Raw genomic sequence first — 21,402 nt, forward strand, 5'->3', positions numbered from 1 at the left:
AAGAATGTGCACAGGGCTGGTAAGGGAAAGCTGCTACTCCTGCCATACCACACGAGTGGTAGTCTTAGGTTGTCTGTATGTCTCCATGGACACCAGGTCCCTGAAGACATTAGATCAGTTCTTTCCTCTGCAACATAATTTTGTTATAAAAATACAGTTTTATTGAAACAGGGAGGATTCTAGTGTAAAAGCAACGTCAGAATAACTGTCAGCCTTCAGACTCTAAGTCAGCAATAGTTTCTGCTTTGAGTCTTCTCTGGTTGCCTGTTAGTCTCTTCTCAAATTCTTCTTCACTAATTTTTCCCTTTTTTAATCTTTTCAAGAGTCTTGTGTCATTCAGCAGCTCTTCCATGTCCTCATCTTCAATGTCAGAACCCTGTTGTCAGGCAAAAAACAACAAATTAAACACAACATCATCATATTTTCAAACACAAGAGAAGTTTACAGCAGATTTTGCCTCAAGTACGCAATCAGGAAATAAAGTTCCATCTTCATCTAGAAAATTACTTAACTCTCAGTTACACTTGTTGAGACTTGAGAAAAGCAAAGAGAAATAAATAGTAAGTGATGTCCACTACCCTACCAAACAGCTGGACCTCTCAGACATGAAAATCTCTGCTGGCAGCATTGCTGACTGGCATCAGAGTGCTGAGAAGTTGTTTTAGTGTTTGGCTTTTAAAAGCTGCTCTGTAATTTTGTTATGATTTGCCTGCCAAGGTCCTGGCAATTTACAGTCATTACTTCCACCAAACTAACCCCCCACGGTTCTCTGCCATTTGATAGCACATTCCTACATTACAGCAACCACATGCAGATTAACAAAGCAGGCAAAATTTACCTCTTCACACTTCCTTTTAGCTGTTACTTTCTTTTTCTTCTCCCTTTTGGCTTTCTGCTTTGACCAGGCTTTGTTCTTTATGAACTTCTTTTTCCCTCCATTTTCCTCTCGTTCTTTTTTCTGTTGTTCCAATTGCTTTTGTCTCTGTTTTTCTCTATTTTTATCCTTAAATGAAATGGAGTCTGTATTAACAGTAACTGGAGTAAAGTCTGGAAAACATTTCCCTCTTAGTTCTGGCATCTTTGGCATTTTTAATAACGCAAAACCTTTGGCAAGGCTAGCAAAATCCAGATCTGTTAGAATAAAGATTTGAGAGTCAGTTTCCTGCTGGATGAAAAGTTCATTTCACTAAGTCACAAAAGCTGTCTTACTGTATTGCTTGCACTCTGTATTCAGTACTAGTGACAATGCAAATTCGCTTTTGCATATGTTCATATCAGTTTGGTCAAACTCACTGACAAAATGTTTTCTCTTGAAAGTAGCAAGAAACAAGTTGCTTGAAAAAACAGTTCTGTGAGAATCTGATGCTACAGAAAGTAAATTTGAGATCAGAAACCAGCAGCTGAAGCTTGTGGACAGGAAGACTGTGTTCTTTCCACAACCAAATACTGTTTTCTGAAAAGAACAGCAGGAGCTGGCAGGCCCTGCTGGGAATTACCTTTTACTCGGAAGATGAGGTTACATTCATGTTTGGCATAGGCCTGGATGTAAGACACAAAAGCTTTCATCCCCTTTTCAAACACTGCCCTGTCAGATAGGGCCATAGCCTTCAGTTTTGGAAGATGATCTAACACACGTGTCTGTGGTTTCATTTCCTGCATGGGGCACTGAAAAGCAGAAAAGAAATACATAACCAAAGGGAAAGTTCAGCTGAACAATTTGAAACACACTCTGAAACTTCATACACTTCATTCCCAGGTAACCTTGAAGGAGGTTTGAGCCCCTTTCCTCCTACTTGCTCATTTCTACACTCCAGATCACCATTCAGCCCCAGATGTCCTAGCCCAGCAGAGTGCACAGACTACAACTCGGGATGGGAGCAACACCATTTTGGGCCTTATCAAGTTACATTCTCATTAGTAGAGCTCTGAAGAACATATACAATTAACACCAAAACAATGCAGGACCAGGCATAGGAAATGAGCACAGAGGGAGCGGTGAATAAATTGGTGGCAGAGTTGGGAGTAAGAATATAAGCCAGTTGCCCTTCTGGAAAAGTCTGGTCTACACACTCCTAGAAATTAACAACCTTTCCTTACTCAACACATCACATGTTCTGCTACAAACTGAGCTGAGAGCGCTGGGAGCCATCAAGTTCCAACAGCTGATTACGAAGCAGATCTTGTCTTTTTTCAATTGTGCACTTCTGCTAAAACCCTTCCTGTGCATATGGCCTTAAATTCTATAAATTCTGATGTCAAAACTCTCATCAGTAAGCCTTCCCTGCTTTGGGATAGAACAAAGGCCCACTAACCTTTTGGTTGATTGAAAGGAAGTTAACGTAAGCCTCTTCCATAGGAAGCAAAAACACAAGTGCACTGCCCACGTTACCGATCCGCGCTGTCCGCCCACACCGATGTACAAAGGCACTGGAACAACAGAGCACAGAGCTCACTTAACAGGAGATGCTCAGCCTGATCATAAAAGTATCGGGCAGCAAAAAGGCAGAACTTGTGGAATGGGAAATGCAAAAGTGCCATGTACTTTTGAAATGACCACCAGGAATCAATAAAATGCCACGCAAGGGATGTGCAGTAGTCCCATTTAACTTTTAAAGCTGTGTGTTACAGCAAGGGGTATCTGGTTGGGGTGAACTCAAAGCAGAATGATGACAGTAGAAGTTAAAACACAAATGTGACATTCACATAAGCCTACAGTGGACCCTTCCTTAGAAAGCTCCATCCCCACTCTCATCTCTGTTCTCACCCATCCTCTCAGTATATTTTTGACATTCTCACACAACACCTTAGCGCAGAGGGCCTCCTCACACAGATCTAAATAGCAACCACCACCCATTTGGCTTATGCACAGAGAACACATAGTCATTTCAGTCACAGCAGTCAGCAAAACAGCAGTGTTTTAGTCTCCCTTGTTCACGCCTTAGTTTGTGTTTTCACTCAGATTAAATCCCAGGCAGCAATTCAACACGTTCTCAGTAGTGCGTGTTCCAATTAACACCTGCACAATACAGTAACGTTACCACGAGCAAAGGTTCTTGAGCTCTGAAGTTGTACCTTGCACTGCTAGGTGGGTCATACTGCAAAACCCAGTGTACTTCTGGAATGTCTATGCCACGGGCCATCACATCAGTGCAAACCAAAATGCCACTAGAGGAAGAAAAAGTGCATTTTAGTTAAACAGCTATGTGAGAAGAGCCAGTGTGTGTGCCCCAACTGTGTATTCTGCATCTGTGCAGCAGAATGTGGAACAAAATGCTTTCAAACATTTGGGTTTTGAAAAGACACAAAACACTACATGGTAACTGAAGCTTCCACCAACTAAAATTCTGCACAGTGATCTAATACAAAAAGAAATGTGATTTACATTACTTCAGTAAGAAAAATCTATTTTCTGTTACAGAGTTGAACATAACACTACAAACATTTTACTATAAGATTGAAGAGAATGAATTTTAGCAATCTGTTCAAAACAGCTGCTCTTACAGTCTACTGGCAATTGTTTTTCTTACACTATCAAAAGTAAAAACTCAGGTCCCATACAGTAAAAATGGCAGCTAACGAGGCAATAGCCTCTTAACAACACCCTGAAAATCCAACAATATTTTTCTGCAGGAAAAATTACAGCATTGTGTTACCAAATCCTTGTTCATCACCCTGGGTTTCCCTGGGTAACTCACAAGGACAAGGTTATTTTCACTACCAGTTCCCTACGAGTAAAGCTAATGGCTGTAGCATGTGATGCTACAATGTGCCCACATTGTAGCAGCACAAACAACAACTGCAAAACAGGCTTCATCATGTTTCATATGGCCAGCAAGCCGCACAAATTTTAGAGGGTTCCGGGTTGCAGGATTTGTCCAAGGCTGCACGACATCCTAAATTCAGGTCCCTGCACCTTCCATGCTACCACATGTATTTAAATACATTCACAACCAGCTAGCAGCATCCTTCTCCTCAGCACAAACAACATCACTGTACCACACTTCACTGACAGAAGAACATTATCAGACAGAATTACACATCCCTTCAAATTTCTGCCTCTGCCTGGTTTTGCCTATCCCTACATTCTTACCCTGGGAGCTTCCGAAATGCAGTGAAAATCTTGTTACGCTTGTGTTTCATTTTCCCATGGATGCTCATGATTTTCACTTGTTTAATTAAGGATTCCAAAGCCTTCCCATAGTATTCCACGCAGGCACATGTGCTGTTGTTGTGACAAAAACAGACATAAAAGCAAAAGATTATGCTGCACTTTTAATCTGGTTTAGACAGCCAAATGAGAGTGGTCCAAGACCCTTCCAAAATTCACACCTGTGCCTATGTTTATTTAAACCCAAGAACGCCAGTATGGTGGGTGCTGGAAGGGACCTCTGGAGATCATCTAGTTTAACCACTCTGCTAAAGTAGTGTCACCCAGAGTAGGCTGCGCAGGATCACAATGTCCAGGCAGGTTTGGAACCTGTCCAGAAAGGGGGAGTCCACAACCTCCCTGGGCAGCCTGCTCCAGGGCTCCATCACCTTCACAGCAAAGAAGTGTTTCCATATGTTTAGGTGGAACATTCTGGGTTCATGTGTGCCCATTGCCCCTTATCCTATCACTGGGCACTACTGAAAAGAGTCTGGTCCCATTCTCTTGACCCCTTCCCTTCAAATATTTATATGCATTGAGCAGATCTCCTCAGGCTGCTCTTCTCCAGGCTAAACAGTCCCAGGTCGCTCAGGCTTTCCTCCTCAGAGGGAGGCCCCTCAGCATCTTTGCAGCCTCCACTGGACTTTCTCCAGTAGTTTCTTGTCTCTCTTGAACTGAGGAGTCCAAAACTGTACATCATTTTTATAATTAACACCTGTAATGCCTTTCTTTACTACATAAAACATGAACTATGAGTGTTTTTTAAGTTCAACACAATCCTGGTAGGAAGCTACAATCAGTCTCTCTATTCTATACATACGATTCAAATGACTCACTTTTAAAACACTTGTGCGTCACGGGGCCCAGCTTTGGAATTTAAATAATGAAACTCCACACTGCTCACAATGAAATACAAACAGCATTACCTGAAAAATACTAGATGCTTTTCCTGCTTGTGCTGACAAAGAAAATGCACCAGCTGATTGAATTTTTCATCTGCTTTGCAGATCTATACAATGTAGAAGAAAAAAAATACAGTGGACTTGATATAAAAGTGATCAGCCCACTTGCCCCTTCAATTTGTACTGAACATTGCCTGTGAGCATAATTTCTCAATACTGATCATTCTCCCGCAGTCCATCATGTGCAATGCCACTCTTTGATGCATCTTAGTTTAAATAAAATGAATACTTTAACTCCCAGTTTTCCCATCTCAGCCACTATCCCACTCCCTCATTTTCACAGGTTCCTCTCTGCCATTTCTCTGTAATCACCAAAGTTTTGTCCCAGGTAAGACAAGGATCCACAGCACTGCAGCTCATTCATGGTTACAGCTCCTGGCCAGCCAGACAAAACTCACAGGGCTGCTAATTCCAATCTTTCTCCTTAGCTTGGTTACTGGGCTTTGGAGAACCTGCAAGAGCTTTATGTTTTGAGACTTATTTCCTCTATTAACATGACCCTAACTAGCCAAGCCTTAGAAACTTACTGATAGAGTCAAGGCAGAAAGACAGAGAACAAGAAATCATCATAAAGCACAGAGGTTCACACCATGTAATAGTTCTCCAGGCGTGTGGGAGTTTTCTGTGTGTTGCTTGCAGCCATTCCCTTCTCCTTCACCGAGATGCGGACAGGATTCCGGAGACCTGCTCTCACCAGGTTCTCCACCTCTTGCGTCTGAGTTGCTGAGAAGAGCCCTGTCCGTCTCTGCTTGGGCAAAAGGTCCAGAATGGCATTTAAGCTGCAAGTAAGCACATGTAAAATGTAACTGTCCCACAGATTCCCTCAGAAAGAAGTTTAATCACCGGTAGCAAGATTCTACAAACAAACCAGTTAACTGATAATCTTAACTGTGAGAGCAAGAAACAAGGGACATCAAAGCTTTGTTCAACTGCTTTAAGCCATTCTGACAAGTAAGTGTCAATCAAACATTAACACTGCATGTGCTAATAAACATTAGGAAAAAGAAACTGCAAACTGTATTCATCAAGGATCCACTTTTTTTTAGTTTTCTTCCCTTCTCAGCAATTGCTTTATGCAGTTTGCAGAGCAAAGAGAGGTAAAAGAACCAAACTGAACAAATCTAACTTTAAAGGTCACTGTAGGTCATGGTCAGTCACATCTATCAGACAAATTCATTTATGACTGCAGAAGTTATTATTATTATAGTTAGATATTATTATATTAGAACTTATTATTGAAATACCTTGCTTCAAAGCCCATATCTAGAAGTCTGTCTGCTTCATCTAAAACCAACACATCAAGAGATTTCACACAACTTGCTAGGTCCAGCCCATCTGCTTTTCTTCTGAATAGATCTTCCAAGCGACCTGGTGTAGCTACAATGATGTTTCCCCTGTTTGTGAACAAAATACACAATGACTTTGTAACTGGGCAAGGTAAAGCCCAGTTACGCTAACATTATTGAGGAATGCAACCCGCTTGTGTGCAGGTTTGTGCTGTGATAATAAAAGTTTCAGTTTGCCACTTCTGACTGTACTCATATTTCAGTGGTTGACACTGGGTTGATGGGACAAAAAGCCCTCAGATAAAAGCATATAATTTGTGGTAATAAAAGTAGAGAATATACTCAGTTATCAGTCAGAAGAAGCATTTGGTAGCCCCAGGCAAAAGCCAGAGGCAGATATATTTGCTTCAAGACTTCATCATCATTACCAGCATCAGTTCCAGAAAACTGTTCATCAGCAGGGTCTCAATGTCATTAGAGCCTACTGCTAGTTGAACTTTTACAAGAACTGAAAAATCCAGTGAAGACTTTTTTCAACTCTCCATGCTGCACATTGTTCTTCACCCAAACAGCATGTAAATGGTACCAACTTCACACATGATCCTTCCCTATTGTCTTACTGTGCCATTAATCCACCATTTCCTCACATATTCTTACTGTACCATGAAAGTTTAGAACCAGCCCTAATCGTAAATCCACAAAGACACAGAGAAAACAAACAGCTGCAAGGCATTGGTAAAAATGGCTAACAAGAACTCACCCATGTTCTTTGAACTTTTCAACATCTTCCATGGGATTCCTACCACCAATTAAAAGAATCTGACTAAAACAACAGAACGAGAAGAATTAGGTCATCTTTAAGCTCTGCTGTCTTATGAATAACAGAAACAGAAAAAAGGAACTATGGTCTTGACAAGCCTCAAGTTCACCCACCTGAACTTTGGGAAGTGTTTTGTGAAATGTGACAGCACCTCTTCAATTTGAATAGCTAATTCTCTTGTTGGGGTAATAATTATAGCTCCAACCTGCATGGGAAAAACAAAAGGAATTTATGGAAAATAACAGACCAGGAAAAAGATTTGGGAAAAACTCTCCCTACAAGCTAAGCGAATATAAATGATGTTTATGATCCTAGTTTTAGACAAAACCTTTCCACAAAGACTACAAAATTAAAGGACATATCTATGACAGAGGTGCAAAATACCTCTGCTCAAAGAGCAGTACCTAATAATGGTATCTAACAGCAAATGACAATGTAAGTTCTCTGTACATTAGAATGTATTCAAAGCCAACAGGTGCCAAAAGGCACTCAAAAGATTCATCTCTGCAGTACATTGATGGATCTGGTATTTTTACACATTTTTCTAACAGCTCAGGACACTGTTTTGGTCCTGTCGAGTAAGAAGCTGTATCTAAGTGAAAAAAAAGCACTTAAATTTTCTATTTTTAAGTTAAGTAGTAAAAAGTTTATCATTGCTGTTATATCAAATAGCTGAGCAGTCATTATATGTGTATGCAATTTTCCTTATTGGCACCTTTCCTGAAGTCCTCAAATCCTGTTTGAAGATCATAAAAATATATACAGGCCTGCAGGACTTATCTTACCTGCATTTTCTTCAATTTTTCTTCTCTCCTAAGAAGAATTTCCAGTATGGGAATTACAAATGCTAAGGTTTTGCCACTGCCCGTTACCTGTGAGAAGGGAAAGAGTCAGCTCTCCTGCAGCTCCAGAGACACGACAAAAATAGTCACAAACTCCATCAAGAAAAAGCACTCACCGCTTCTGCAGCCACATCCTTGTTATTCATGAAGAGGGGAATGGTGGCAGACTGAAAAAGAGAGTACATCACACGAACAGTTGAATTGTCGACGGTAGAAGTAAATCTCACACAGGCTAAATTCCCCTAAGAGGTAACAAAGTTCTCTGTAAACGTTCCACCAGCAGAGATAGGACCAGGAGAGCCATGGACTGCGAGACAGCTATAGGCTACGACTTCCTTCGCTGCTACAGAATCCAGTAACTGCCGTCCGGCGGCCTCGGAGCTGCGACCGAACACACTGACGCCGCCCGCACTCTCCCTCCTCAGGCCGGCACTGGCCAGCCCAGGCGCTGCCAACACCGCCCGCACTCTCCCTCCTCAGGCCGGCACGGGCTAGCCAAGGCGCTGCCAACACCGCCCGCACTCTCCCTCCTCAGGCCCTGCCTTGCCCCCGCATACTCTCCCTCCCCGGGGCAGCCACAGGGCCGTGGCCGCTCCCCGAGGCCCCTCACCTGCACCGGTGTCATGCGGGCGAAGCCGAGCTCCCGCAGCGCCTGCAGCACCCCCGCGCTCAGCGCCACGGGCAGCGACTCCCAGCTCCCCTCAGTCACCGCCTCCATCTTGGACGGGCGTCCCAGCCGGCTCCGCCAGCCTCGGGGGGCCGTGCGGCAACAAGGCCGCGGCCCTTTGGTTCCGGCCTCGGCCCTTTGGTTCCGGCCTCGGCCTCGCTGCCACCACCCACCGCCACCAGGATTTTACCCCCTCTAAAAGAAAACTAAATCACCTTTTGACCACAGCCGAAAAATAGTATTTTTATGGCAAGTAGCCTACCATAGCGTCTTCTCTTATCACTGTATATAAATATCTAATGCATGAGGGAAGAAGAGAATGGGGACAGACTCGTCAGTGGTGTCCAGAGACAGGAGCAAGGCTAACAGGCACAAACTGGAACCCAGGTTCCACCTGAACAAGAGGAGAAATTGGTTTCCTGTGAGGGGGATAAAGCCCTGGAGCAGACTGCCCAGAGAGGTTGTGGAGTCTCCTTCTCTGGAGACACTGTGACCTGGGCAAGCTGCTGTGGGTGATCCTGCTTCACCAGGAAGCTGCAGTAGATCTCCATAGGTCCCTTCCAACCTCCACCACGTTGGCATCTCACGACAGTTAAGTACTGCCGTGGGTCACACGTAACAGTGCAACAGCTGCCCCAAAGCTGAGCAGCAAAAATGCAGGTTCAGAAGTACCTACAACTTCTTCTATCTGCCTCTAAAGCAGACTGAAATTTTCACAGTATCACCAAGGTTGGAAGAGACCTCACAGATCATCAAGTCCAACCCTTTACCACAGAGCTCAAGGCTAGACCATGGCACCAAGTGCCACGTCCAATCCTGCCTTGAACAGGCCCAGGGACGGCGACTCCACCACCTCCCCGGGCAGCCCATTCCAGTGTCCAATGACTCTCTCAGTGAAGAACTTTCTCCTCACCTCCAGCCTAAATTTCCCCTGGTGTAGCTTGAGGCTGTGTCCTCTCGTTCTGGTGCTGGCCACCTGAGAGAAGAGAGCAACCTCCTCCTGGCCACAACCACCCCTCAGGTAATTCCTGATATCCTAAGAGATACTTTATAAAAAGCTTTACACGTTCCTTACTGCATCACAGCAACAACCAAAAAACCCCAAACCACACTTTTTTTTTTAAAGAATTTGTTTATTTATCGAACCTGGGTCATAATTAGATTCACAAGCAAATTTTAAATGTACATCTTAGAATTCAGTTTGAAGTGTTTTACACAAAAATATTGGCACACAACAGTTGCAGTAAGGTGGAAGAGCCACCTTGCCGAAGAACTGCTGCAAGTGTTTGCCCAAGGTTGAAAAAACTTTACCTGGAACATGAAAACCTGTAACAAATCTTAAATTAATTGTACAAAACTGTTGTGTGTTACTTGTAGAGGCTCCCCCCTGGAAAAGACCCCACCCCACCCCAAAAATGATTACAACTAATATACATCAGTCACAACATAATCCTGGCTCAGCACCCACATCAGACGCTTCTTTAATTGTGAAACCAATCATCAGATACCGAGGAAAGGAACTTTATACAAAACCAAATCTGCATGTGCCTGGAAAAAGAAATCGTGACGGTAGTTAGCGTTATGCTAATTGTGATCAGGTGAGGGCAGAAGCTGCCACTTAACTTAAATACAAGGGCTGCATAGCATCGCAAGAAACCCCCAGATTCATTAACCCTTTGGCATCAGGAGTCCAGGTTTCCTGAGCACTAATTGCGTTCTGCAGCAGCGCCAACAGTCTGAGCTTTGGACCTGTGGAAACCAAAGGGTTAACTACGGTTTGCAAGACACTGCACACAAGGCTCCGAGAGGAAACCTGTGAAAGACTAAAAACATTCAGAGATGAGGAGAAAACATAACTTCATATCGACTTGTTAAATTTAAAAGAGCTTTGGGACGAAGTTGATGTAGTTAGGAGAGTTACTGAAGACTTCCTTTCAAACGGCAACTAGGTGTGAGTACTAGAGTGGAAGTGGTCAGCTGTCTTCTGTTCATTATCAACATAAAGTTCCAATCACTTCTCCTTGGCAGCTTACATAAGTGAAAAAGGGATTCTTTCAATTTTGTAACACCTACTGCAGGGTTCAAGATGTCAAAATTGCAAACAGTCATGTTAGGGCTTTGTACCGTTTCCCTAGATAGAACTACAAGTACTTATGAAACCAGGGAAAAGAAAAAATGTTAGAAGAGACATCAACATTGCTTGTTACTACAGCTGAGTTACAGCATTTGCAGCTTGCTTGGACCTCGCTTAGCATACAGAATAGGCAGATTTAAGTGAAAAAGTTATCCCAATTAAGTGACAAGATTTCAGCACAGCTTTTGCTACAGAAGATATATAAAAACAATTCATTTTTTAACTAGGAAGGAACAGAAGCAAATAAGTTTTACAGTTCGGTAAGGAGGGTTCAGAAACTAAATGACTTTTTTTTTTTGTGACCAGGATGTTTGGTAGACAGTGAACTGAAATCCGGGACCAGAAAAGTACTCTTAAACCACCCTTCGGACTTCAAAAAACCTCTTCAGATAGTAGATTTGTCCCAGTGTCATGGCAACTAGTACAAGAGCTTCAAAGAATGACCAAAGAACCACTCTGCTGTTTGTGTTGTCATTAACTGTTGGGGAAAAAAAAAAAAACACAAGTAAGGAACAAAGTACTTAAGCCACATTTTGTCACTGAAACCATAGTACTGCACATCCACTACTGATAGGTGTATTATGTCATTACAACAAGACTCTGCAGCCTGAGAGAAGAGACTTGAGAACTGAGAGGGAAGATTTTTCTGAACACCTTGAAATGTGCTATGTAAGATGTTATAATTTCAACTTTGGACATACACTGCAGCGCTCTCTCTATGCTGCCCACCTTCAAAGTGCCCACACAGCTTTTAACTAGCAGACAGAAGCCACTTGCTGCCTTCAGTAATGGTTATGTTTCCAAGTCAAGTGAGGAATTTCTAATCTCTAAAAGTTCATTATCTTTGGTTTGAAAAATTCAGCATTTTCTTACTTCAGACCACTAATAACAGAAGTCCTAAACTTGGAAATATTCATAGGTTCAAAAGGTTGAGTGTCAGTGCTTTAGTATAATGCATTTTCACATGGAGAATATTTGCCCTTTAGTCTCACTGGCCTTCCCCTGAGGTACCACTTGGCACTTTGTCATACTCCACAGCTGTATTTCAGAGGGCAAGGGCTGTAACTGGAGAGTTAAGCCCATTCTCTTCTTGGAAATAACAACAAATCTGCAGTATTTCAATTAAATATTTTTAAAACTCAATTAAGCCACACCCACTTCAAGGATAAGGCAATAGTTCCAGAAAACTCTCTTCCTGGGAACCACATCATTACTGATATCCTCATGAATGTGCCACTCGAAGACCTACAGAATTTACATCAACTAAGCAAAGATTATTCTGCACAGCAATCTTCATTAAATTTGCTTTCCTCTCATGTAGACTGCAAGCACCAACTACATTCTTCATTTTACAGGCAGTTCTTTCAGAACTTGTTCTTGTTTTCTGTTAGTAACTGGGAATAGCTTCCATGGACTTGTATTTCAAAACCACACTAAATTCACCAGAGGGGAGAAGACATTAAAGTTGAAGACACCTACTTGCTCTATGTATTCTTTCACGAACTTCCATGTACTCCTGTTCATGCTTTACAGCTGTCATGGCCACTGCTAGTTCATTGATCATCTCTTCTAGCTTGTTCTGATGAGCTGTGGAATAATTTCAGAAGCATCAGAAAGTCTGTTATTGACTCAAAAGCCAATTTGTTAAAGTCTATCAGTGGTTAGACTTAATTTCCTGTTGCAGAAGTTCTGAAAAATGCAGCCTGTAAAGCTGAAAAGTCTCTACCCTTACAGCCAAGTCAAGTTTAGTTTTCACAGCACCACCATTCCTAACACATCTCTGTGTTTGTAACAGTTTGGAAAATGTTCTCCACACCCAACTAGAAGGCATAAGACACAAAATTTAGAGTCAGCACAGACCATTTATTTCCAGCATGGGCACACTTCTCCAGAAAAACAGAATGTGAGAACATGTAAGCTCAGTAACACACTCTATTACCTACTTGCTGATGTTGTCCAGTGTATTTCAAGCAATCACCACAGCCTTCCCCAGTTGTTAAGCTTGCAAAAATAGAATGACTGAGAATTCAGCTTAAGATCATGATGCTGGCAAAATGAGATCACTTTCTCAAGCAACTTTTCACATCCTGTGATCTTTCCGTTTAGCTGAAGCACAGCATTCAGCAGAAACAATGCCAAAGGGGGCTGGCAGGGGGCAGGAACTGGCTTCAGGTTCTGGGATTTTGGGAAATCAGAAAAGGAAGAAAATACCAAACCCATGACAGTAAACTAGCTTGAGGTAGTTCAGCAATTGGAAGGATCAAATAGCTAAGATTTAGTGATCAACAGCAGGATCTTTTGAACATATTTATGCTCAAAGAACTGTCCACTTCTAAATTTATAACCTACACAAGTGATTTCCAAAGTTTTCAAGCAACAAAAGAAGTTCAAGTTATCATTCCACAGATGTACCCTGGGGCAATCAGCTCTCTTACATCACAAAACCTAAGACATTTTCCACCAAAGGGTCATTCTTTACTTTTTTAATTAAAAGATAATGAGAAAGCTTCAAACTGTTCGAGTTCATATTCTGAAAATAAAGCTATTCAAGATACACACCTTATGGGGAACAGTAAAAAAAAAACCCAGAGGCTAACAGTCAAGGCAATTAAAATCTATATAGCTGTATAAGTCACACTGACTTTGCTAATACTGTAAATCCCTTATTTTTATGGCCAACTGTCCACTGCACTAAGAGCAGTTTATTAGTAAGAGAAGAAATTACAGTTGCTGGGAGTGTTTAAACACACTCAAGAAAAAAATGCACCCAAGAAAACCTGTTTGCCTTAAAAATTTCCAAGTTACACTAATAAATACAGCAGATACATCCAGACTCAATCAAATACTTAAATGAGCCTTTGAAAAAAATAATCGAGTTAGGAATTTATTACTTGTGGTATCAAGCACACAATGCACACAGTTATTTACTTGATAAAATGGAAACCAGGAAAGTATTGCCTTTCTAGCTAGTTAGTGACTGCTAAACAAAACTTTGTAACTTGCTAACCGATACATTCATTTATTTCACAGCAAGTGACAGGGTTTATTTTCCCCCCTTGTAACATTACTGATAATTCATGACTTAAAAGCTTATTATTTCCAAAAAACTTTTAATTATTCAAGAACCCTTTTAGCAATATAAAGGAAACACCATCTATAACATCCAGTAATCTTGGATGTTCAGTGTTTTCATTTCACCTAAAACTCCCAGTTAAGCCTTCTGTTAACCACAAACAACCACCTGAAGACAAATTGTCACAGACAGTTCAAGGACCTGATCCCAAGAGCTGCTAAGGGTATAAACCTCTTGATGGAAGCTTGCAGGTGCTCAGCATTGCTCAGAATCAGACCTTTTATGTAGTTTATTAAAAAGACGTTTTCATGCTACAAACAAATGTTACAGAGCAAACGTTAGCTGTTAGTGAATAAACATATGCAAAAGACAAGATGCTAATGAGCTTTCAAAAAGCAGTACACATACCATCCCAGGTATCTCCACCACCTAGAGAAAAGTGTAAGAGATGAACACAAGTACAGGACAAAAGGCTGCAGATAAAACATTAAATTACATGGCTCAGAGAAAAATATTATATTAGTACATTTATCAAGGGCTCAACTAATGCATGAAGTAGTCTATATAGTGCTGAGCACACTAGAAATTGGAGAATGAAACCAATGAACAGACTAAAGGATGAAAGCATTAGTTTCTGCAGATGGCCAAGTGATTCCCTGGTGATTTTGCATTACATCGTGTAATGAGCTCTAAAAACATCTTTATCCCTTTTAGCTGTGCGAGAGAAAAGCTACCTAGACAGCCTGAGGACACAGGGATTCTGAGAATCCTGGTCATATTCAAAAGTGATGCATGCAGGAAAAAAGCTCCTGCAATGGAGCCAGTATCTTTCCAAGAGTCTTCCTCACCTTCTGTCTCCATGTCTTGCCCCTTTGGAGCTTCCCCGATATCAATAGTGAACATCACTATCTTGGGAGTCATGGTGGACATTCTGTTGCTAAAGCAAAACTTGTAAGTTCCATCCATGTGGGCAGCAAACGTGTATTTTCCACTGGACTCTCGATCACCTTTATATATTCCTTTATTGTCAGGGCCTGTAATCTGGGCAGGGAACACAAAACATCATGCATTTTCTTTAAAACACAGTGGGTTTAAATACCCCATTACGACAGCACATGCATATTGTGAGCTTATCCAGTCAGAATTACCAGTATCATCTGTGATCTGACTTGTTTAGCATCCTTCACACATTCCTTCCCACAACTAGAAAGCAGTGATGCATTTGTCTGCACAGAAACCTTTACTTTTTAAAAACCAAAAAAGCTTCTTGGTGAAGAAATCCATACAAAAGCCTCTCTTACTAACCAAGATTGTTGGCCTTCTGTATTCCAGATAAGAAACACTCAAGAACGAGCCAACCACAAGCTATTGACAGTCCTGGCTGTTAGTCAAATGAACAACTGCAGGGGAAATCTTATCTCTGCTGCTTGAAGGAAAACAAAAAGGGGAAAAAAAACTTCTCCCATACGCCAACACTACATCAGACACAGTCGTGCACTGTTGCAGCTGCCATTTCAACTGGACCAAGAGCTCAAGTACTGAGCACTCAGGGCCACTGTGGTCTTAAGGCTGCTGTCCCACTAGGCCAAAGTGCTGTTGAGTTTCCACTAGTGATGCGAATGGGATTTAGAGCTTCCCAACTCTGCCTTGTCTTAGAGCCACATGTAACCTTAAACTACGACATTCGCTCTCAGCAACGGCTCTCTCGCGGCTAAGTTAGCCCAAACAACTATCTGCTTTTCACCAAAATGAAAGCAATTCTTACTTATTGTTCTGCGTTGACTCAATGTCTCTGTCAGAAAGGACTTGCCTACATCTTTCAAGACGGCAATGCACTTGGTTAAAGCCAACACCTTTTGATTCAAGGGGAGGAACATTAATCCCAGTACAAGCAACACGTTTCTGTAATGAACAGCCCTGTTCGTTCTTCACTCCCAACAGTTTACTATGGTAAGACTGCACCAAGCAGATCGACAATGAAAATATGAAGAGCACGGCTCCCACAGCAGGAAGACTTCCATCTGCAGCAACAGAAGCAGCCTTACGAAACGCAACCCCCAGGCACCTCGTCTCCTCGGGGATGCCCACGCCGCCACGCAAGGCCCAATCCAGCCAGACCCGCTGCCCGGCAGCAAGCCTCCAGGGAGACCCCGCGACGAAGCGGAACCATCCCACACTTGCCCAAGGTACGAGCACACTCAAGCCAGCGTCCGCCCCCTCGTCTCCACGGGGCACCGCCACCGCTGCCCTCCCGGGAGCTCCCAGCAGCGCCCAGCCACGGGGCAGTTCCGCGGCGGCGGGGCAGAGCCCGGCAGCCCTTCTCTCGGCACAACCCAAGGTCAGCCCGCCGCGGCAGTGCCGGCCACTCACCTCCACGTCGATGTCTAGAAAGCCCCCCTCCGCCACCTCGAAGATGAGCCCCATCTTCGTGCCGGACGGCACCCGCTCCAGGAAGCACTCCTCAGCGTGCGCGTCGATGCTGACGAAGTAGGCAGCAGCCGGGGCCGCCAGCGCGGCCAGCAGCGCCAGCACCGCCCGCACCGGCGACATGGCGGAGCCCAGCGGGAAGGGGCACCGAGCGGCGGGCCAGCAGGAAAGGGGAGGGGGACTTCCGCCCAGCGCCACGCCCCTTCCGGGGCACGGGGCCGCCGCTCATAGGCCGCCGCAGCCCCACTGCCACGTACGGCCTGTGCTACGGCGGCCACTAAGGGACTATTCGGAACGCGACCGCCTAAACCCTGCGGAGGGAGCCGCGCGGCTCGGGAGGCGGGACCCTCACTCGGGATAAACCAATGGACGGAGAGCAAGGCAGCGCCACCGCGGAGCGGAGCCAATCGGAATGAGGCGGGAGGCGCAGTTCTGTCAGGCAGAGCGGCGCTCGGGACGGGACTGGGTGAGGCTGCCCAAGGGCGGCGTCCAGCAGCCGCGGAGCGCCTTAACCGTGGGGAGTCAACCTTCCGGTGCATGAAGCCCGTGTTACAATTTTTCGTGCTTTTCCCTCTCTTGTTTTTGTTTCTAGCAGGATACAAGGAACACCTGATGTGATCTCTCCAGACAGGTTTTCTGCCTGATGCGTACCAAGGCCTCTGCAAGCAGAACCCACAGAATACCTATAAAACGTTTCTCGCTCAAGGTGCCCAACAAACCCCTAAAGACAGAAATTGCAGCCAAAGTGCGGAGAGGAGGTAGCAAACCGGGCACTGCAGTGTTTTCAACTCCAATCTCTTTGTCCTGCCTCCTGATAAAATGTTGCTGAAACGTCTTCCATTTCTCAGTTCCCCTCTAGCACATGGATTTGGTACCCATGAACTTCTTAATTTTGTAAACCACCGGTGCTTTGCCTTCAGTTTTGAACTGCTGTGCCTTGTTAACACAGTCCTCCAAGCCAGGTGCAGCCATCTGATAACTCCCCAGAATATGATTACATGAGCTGGAGCAGAGGCTCTGTGCCAGAACTGAGCTGTGCTGAACTACAGCCTCAACTCGGGAAGACCACTGCCGGTCACAGAGCAGGACAACTGGGAAATCAAAGTGCCTCCAAGCTTGAACTGCCTCACACAAACCACCTCATTTCACTGAGCTGTTCCTTGCATTAACAGCGCCCTCCTTGGTAACAGAGCTCAGCAAGGCTGCTGCCTTCATTTCCCACGTCCCACACATCTCACCTGACAGAATGGCTTGGGTTGGAAGGGACCTTAAAGATCGTCTGTTTCAAATCCCCCTGCAGGGACACCTTCCACTAGACCAGGTTGCTCAAGAGTCATAATACAGAAAGGAAGAAAGCCTTGGCTTTCTGGTGAGTGAACTTGAGGGAGGGGCACACACTGTTGGTGCCTCAGTGTTAAAAAGCCCCAAACAACTTCTGCCACTTGTGTCACCAAGACAACAAGGTGATTGTGCTCACCCAGTCAAAGGGGTAAAGGCAGGAAAGTGAAAAGATGTTAACCAGACACAAGAATGCTCTCAGTATTTTGTGCAAGGCCCTGTGCTTAGGGACAACCCCATCAAATGCAGTGGCTTTGCTCCAAAACCTTACTTTGTGTTCTCCCAGTGACATGCCCTGAAAGCTTCTCTAACAGCCCTGAGTGTTGGTGTTTCCTATTTATGTCCCCATCCTGTGGCCTCAGAGCATAACCTTTTCACATTGACTTCCCAATGGCCACAGAGGAAAACTCATGCCTGCTTTTAAAACAGGAAAGCCCTTCCTAGCTATCATCCTACAAACAACTTTCTTTTCACCTCAATCAGAAGCTGGAGTACGACATCATCAAGTCCATCTCCTCCATGGTGCTCACAGATCTGCTAAAAGGTTAATTTAAGAGCAACAGAGGCCCAGTGTGTGGTGCTGGCACAGTAGCAACTGTCTCTTCTTCTGGATTCAGATCAGGCTAGGGCAGGGTTTATTAATTCTTATCCTGCATTAGGGTTATTCAATAATGGGAAGAAGATTTGAAGTAGTTATGGATCTAAGGCATCCATTTTACGCTGCTAATATGGGTTTTAAGGGAGGCTTATTCTTAAATGGTCATGAATGAGTGGTGAGTCAGTGGGAGCAGAGTGGATGAGTGGGGATTAAGAGTTGTGAGGATAAAATTTGGGAAGGGGACATAGGTGAGGTTTTGGAGGAAAGACCTAAGATAATGTCTATGAGACAAAATACTGAGGTGAAAAGCAGAGGTAATCTGTAGGAGATGAAAATAAAGATTTCAGAGGGAAAACTGCAGCTTATTTAGGAGGGAAAGTGATGACATAGAAGGGAAGAAAGAAAGTTGTTCCTTGCATGGCCATGCTTAAGTGGTAATTATATTAAAATAAATCCATTCAGAAATACAGAAGGTCATGTTTGAGCTTAAGGAGGTCTGTTTTCATGACTAGATGTTTTAATTATCAGCAGAAGATTTTAAAAACTAAGCACAGTCTGCCTTTCCAGTGACATATTTAAGTGTTTGGGTTTGCCAAGTGAGTGTTGGTTATTGTACTCCTGGTAATACTCAGACACTTCGTTTGTCTTCTTTTATATGTCAATTGTAATACAAATACTGGATTTACGTAAGTAAATTTTGCTCATCTCAGAATGGCAGTTTTGAGCTAGCAGGGCAGGCTGTGTCAGTGCAGGATCAGGGTGTGGACACGTACAGCAAGGAAAGCTTTCAGCAAGAGAATCACAAACCTGAGAAGTTGCAGGTCACATACATGGCTGAATAAGAGCTCTTTCCTGATAATTTCCATTGCTTTCAATGAGTATTGATCAAGCTAGCCCTGAATTTCCTCCTTTCCATAGCAGAAACTGCTCTGCATGTTTTTCATTTACTTCAGCAGTAGTTTTAACTTTGCCACTAGCACATTCTCAAAGTTTTTTCCTCAACATGCATTTGTACATGATGATGTGACCTCATTTTCTCCTCTCTCACTTGGACAAAGCAATGATTTCATAGCCTACCTGTTCCCCTGAAGTGCTGCAATGTTCTCCAAATGCTCTGCTCCTACTTTTACCCCTCCTTGTGCTTTCTTAAGCAGTCCTTGCCAGGAGAGCATGACTTCACCATTATTCATGCTCATGTTCTCTCTGGAACTTTGTGCAATACCCTGTGCTGTTCAACCTCGACAGTAAATTTCATGAACAATACGTGGATATATTTTCATAGGATATAATTTATTATTATTGTAAGTTATGGAATTGAATGTCAATCTCAGGTTTTTGGGGACTCTCGTTATCCTCCAGCCTCCCAGCTGCTTGGAGATGAGTTCCTGCTGGCAAGAAGACTGAAATTTTGTAACTTGTGACAGAATGACATAGTGACAGTGTTGCATTAAAAAGTTTGCCTGAGTATCACAGTGTTGCATTTCTCATCATTCAAGCCTCCCATTCGTTGCACTGGCAGTTTCCATCTGCCAAAAGTAGCGAGTTAAAGCTGTGCTCTCACAAGAGAACAAGTCATTCAGCGCTTGACTGTTGCAACTCCAGTTTTATTTCTTCTGACTAGTTCCAGGGCTTGATGCTGTTTATCGCGTCTTGTTCAAAATCTAAAGGACCATTCCTACACTGCGTACAGCAAATAGCAAGGTTGGGACTGAAAATCATTTCAGGGTACACTTAATTTGTTGGTAAATGCTCCTTCAGAGCACCTCTTACTAAACACTGTGAGAGAACAACATTTAAGAATGTACAGTCAGATCTCAAGGCCACAATAACAAAAAACTTAACTAGAAAAATATGGTTTGGGTTCGTTCACATTCCTTTGTAAATGGATCCATGCCAGCAAATGACTTGCATGTATAAAATCTCCACTAACACTCTGAATCCATGTACCGGCATAAGGACTCTTACTCTGCTCTTGCAGAGTAAGAACCTACAAACCCTAACATGGGTCAAGCTGCTGAACTGCAGAATGAGACGTTCGTCCCTTTATTTTTGCTGGCAGCTGCTAGCTTCTGTCCTCTTTTAATGCACTTTTCCCCTCTGTTCTGGTGTTTTAGAAGTAATCTTTGAACACATCCCCTGCACTTGCTCCTGGGCACTGTGATGCCACAGACACATCAGTGTGGTCCTGTCACTGCTACAAACCTGCTTCAGCACCGGACATATTCTGCATGGCATCTGAAATCCTCAGCACACAGAGAGGTGACTGACTCCTCCAACATGAGGAGGATGTTGAGAGATACTATTAGTTAGCTTAAATAAGTTTTTAATTGAATCACAGTTGTAATGTGGTGTGTTTTAGAATGCTGTTTTCTTAGCTTTACTTAGCACAAGTAGCTGGATTTGCTGAAGCCTTAAGCTGCAAGACGTGAATTTCATCGAGGATTTACTGAACTGTGTCTACTTAGTCAAAACAGAGCCTCCAGAATCAGAGTAAATCAAAAGATAACAAAACTTCAAGGCTACAACCATCAAGAGTAGCTGCAGCTAGCCAGGATAATAGACTGCCTGAAGACAGCAAAGGAATCTGACAATGAACAGAAATGTTGGAGAATCTCAGGTCAGAATGACCACTGAACCAAAGGGAAGGTGAAAGGCACATGAAGACTACACGAAGGATGGATGCAGCCTGTAAAGGTGTAAATGTCCAGGCGTTTCTTTGCTTGGGCTTTCTTTCTGAAGGCAACGAGCTCAAGCTGACCCTGCTGCTGTATCACTCTAGTAAGCTACTTGTGTTTATGAGGTTGTGTGCCTGAGACTAAGCTTTGCTTCGGCTCAGACTGTGCTTCTTTAACAGCTGACGAAGAAGCCTTGTACAGAAGAGGTTTGTACCACGAGAAATAACGCTGCTGATACCACTCAGCACAAGCACCAAGAGAAGAGCATTCGCCTCCAGTGATGCGCCCTCTTCTCCCTCAGCTCCGAGAGAGCACACAGAGCAGCGACTTCCACCGTGACTCCATGAACCACCGAGGCCGGGCATGGAAAGCACAGGGAAAGCCCCGCAGCACAGCAACTTCCACCTCAACTCTTCTCGCCCGGGGAACCGGC

At 43.6% G+C, this 21,402-nt stretch overlaps 2 protein-coding genes across 2 annotated transcripts; both read right to left on the reverse strand.

Moving 5' to 3' along the window:
• Nucleotides 1-138: 138 nt before the first annotated feature.
• On the reverse strand, nucleotides 139-8,807 carry DDX55 (DEAD-box helicase 55). Its single transcript, XM_064168914.1, has 14 exons — nucleotides 8,668-8,807; nucleotides 8,174-8,224; nucleotides 8,001-8,087; nucleotides 7,329-7,420; nucleotides 7,156-7,218; nucleotides 6,354-6,503; nucleotides 5,699-5,888; nucleotides 5,074-5,156; nucleotides 4,091-4,222; nucleotides 3,073-3,165; nucleotides 2,313-2,427; nucleotides 1,497-1,665; nucleotides 839-1,131; nucleotides 139-376 (listed from the first exon to the last, which is right to left on the reverse strand). The coding sequence occupies exons 1-14, from the start codon at nucleotides 8,773-8,775 to the stop codon at nucleotides 209-211; spliced, it is 1,794 nt and encodes a 597-aa protein (XP_064024984.1). The 5' UTR covers nucleotides 8,776-8,807; the 3' UTR covers nucleotides 139-208.
• Nucleotides 8,808-9,836: 1,029 nt separating this feature from the next.
• On the reverse strand, nucleotides 9,837-16,632 carry TMED2 (transmembrane p24 trafficking protein 2). The gene is made up of 4 exons (XM_064168420.1): nucleotides 16,302-16,632; nucleotides 14,780-14,972; nucleotides 12,338-12,445; nucleotides 9,837-11,336 (listed from the first exon to the last, which is right to left on the reverse strand). Exons 1-4 carry the CDS (start codon nucleotides 16,479-16,481, stop codon nucleotides 11,212-11,214), a joined length of 606 nt encoding a protein of 201 aa, XP_064024490.1. The 5' UTR covers nucleotides 16,482-16,632; the 3' UTR covers nucleotides 9,837-11,211.
• Between the last annotated feature and the right edge of the window lie 4,770 nt (nucleotides 16,633-21,402).

Source organism: Pogoniulus pusillus, chromosome 30 (assembly GCF_015220805.1).
Source record: "Pogoniulus pusillus isolate bPogPus1 chromosome 30, bPogPus1.pri, whole genome shotgun sequence".
In the NCBI taxonomy this organism is placed as follows: Eukaryota; Metazoa; Chordata; class Aves; order Piciformes; family Lybiidae; genus Pogoniulus; species Pogoniulus pusillus.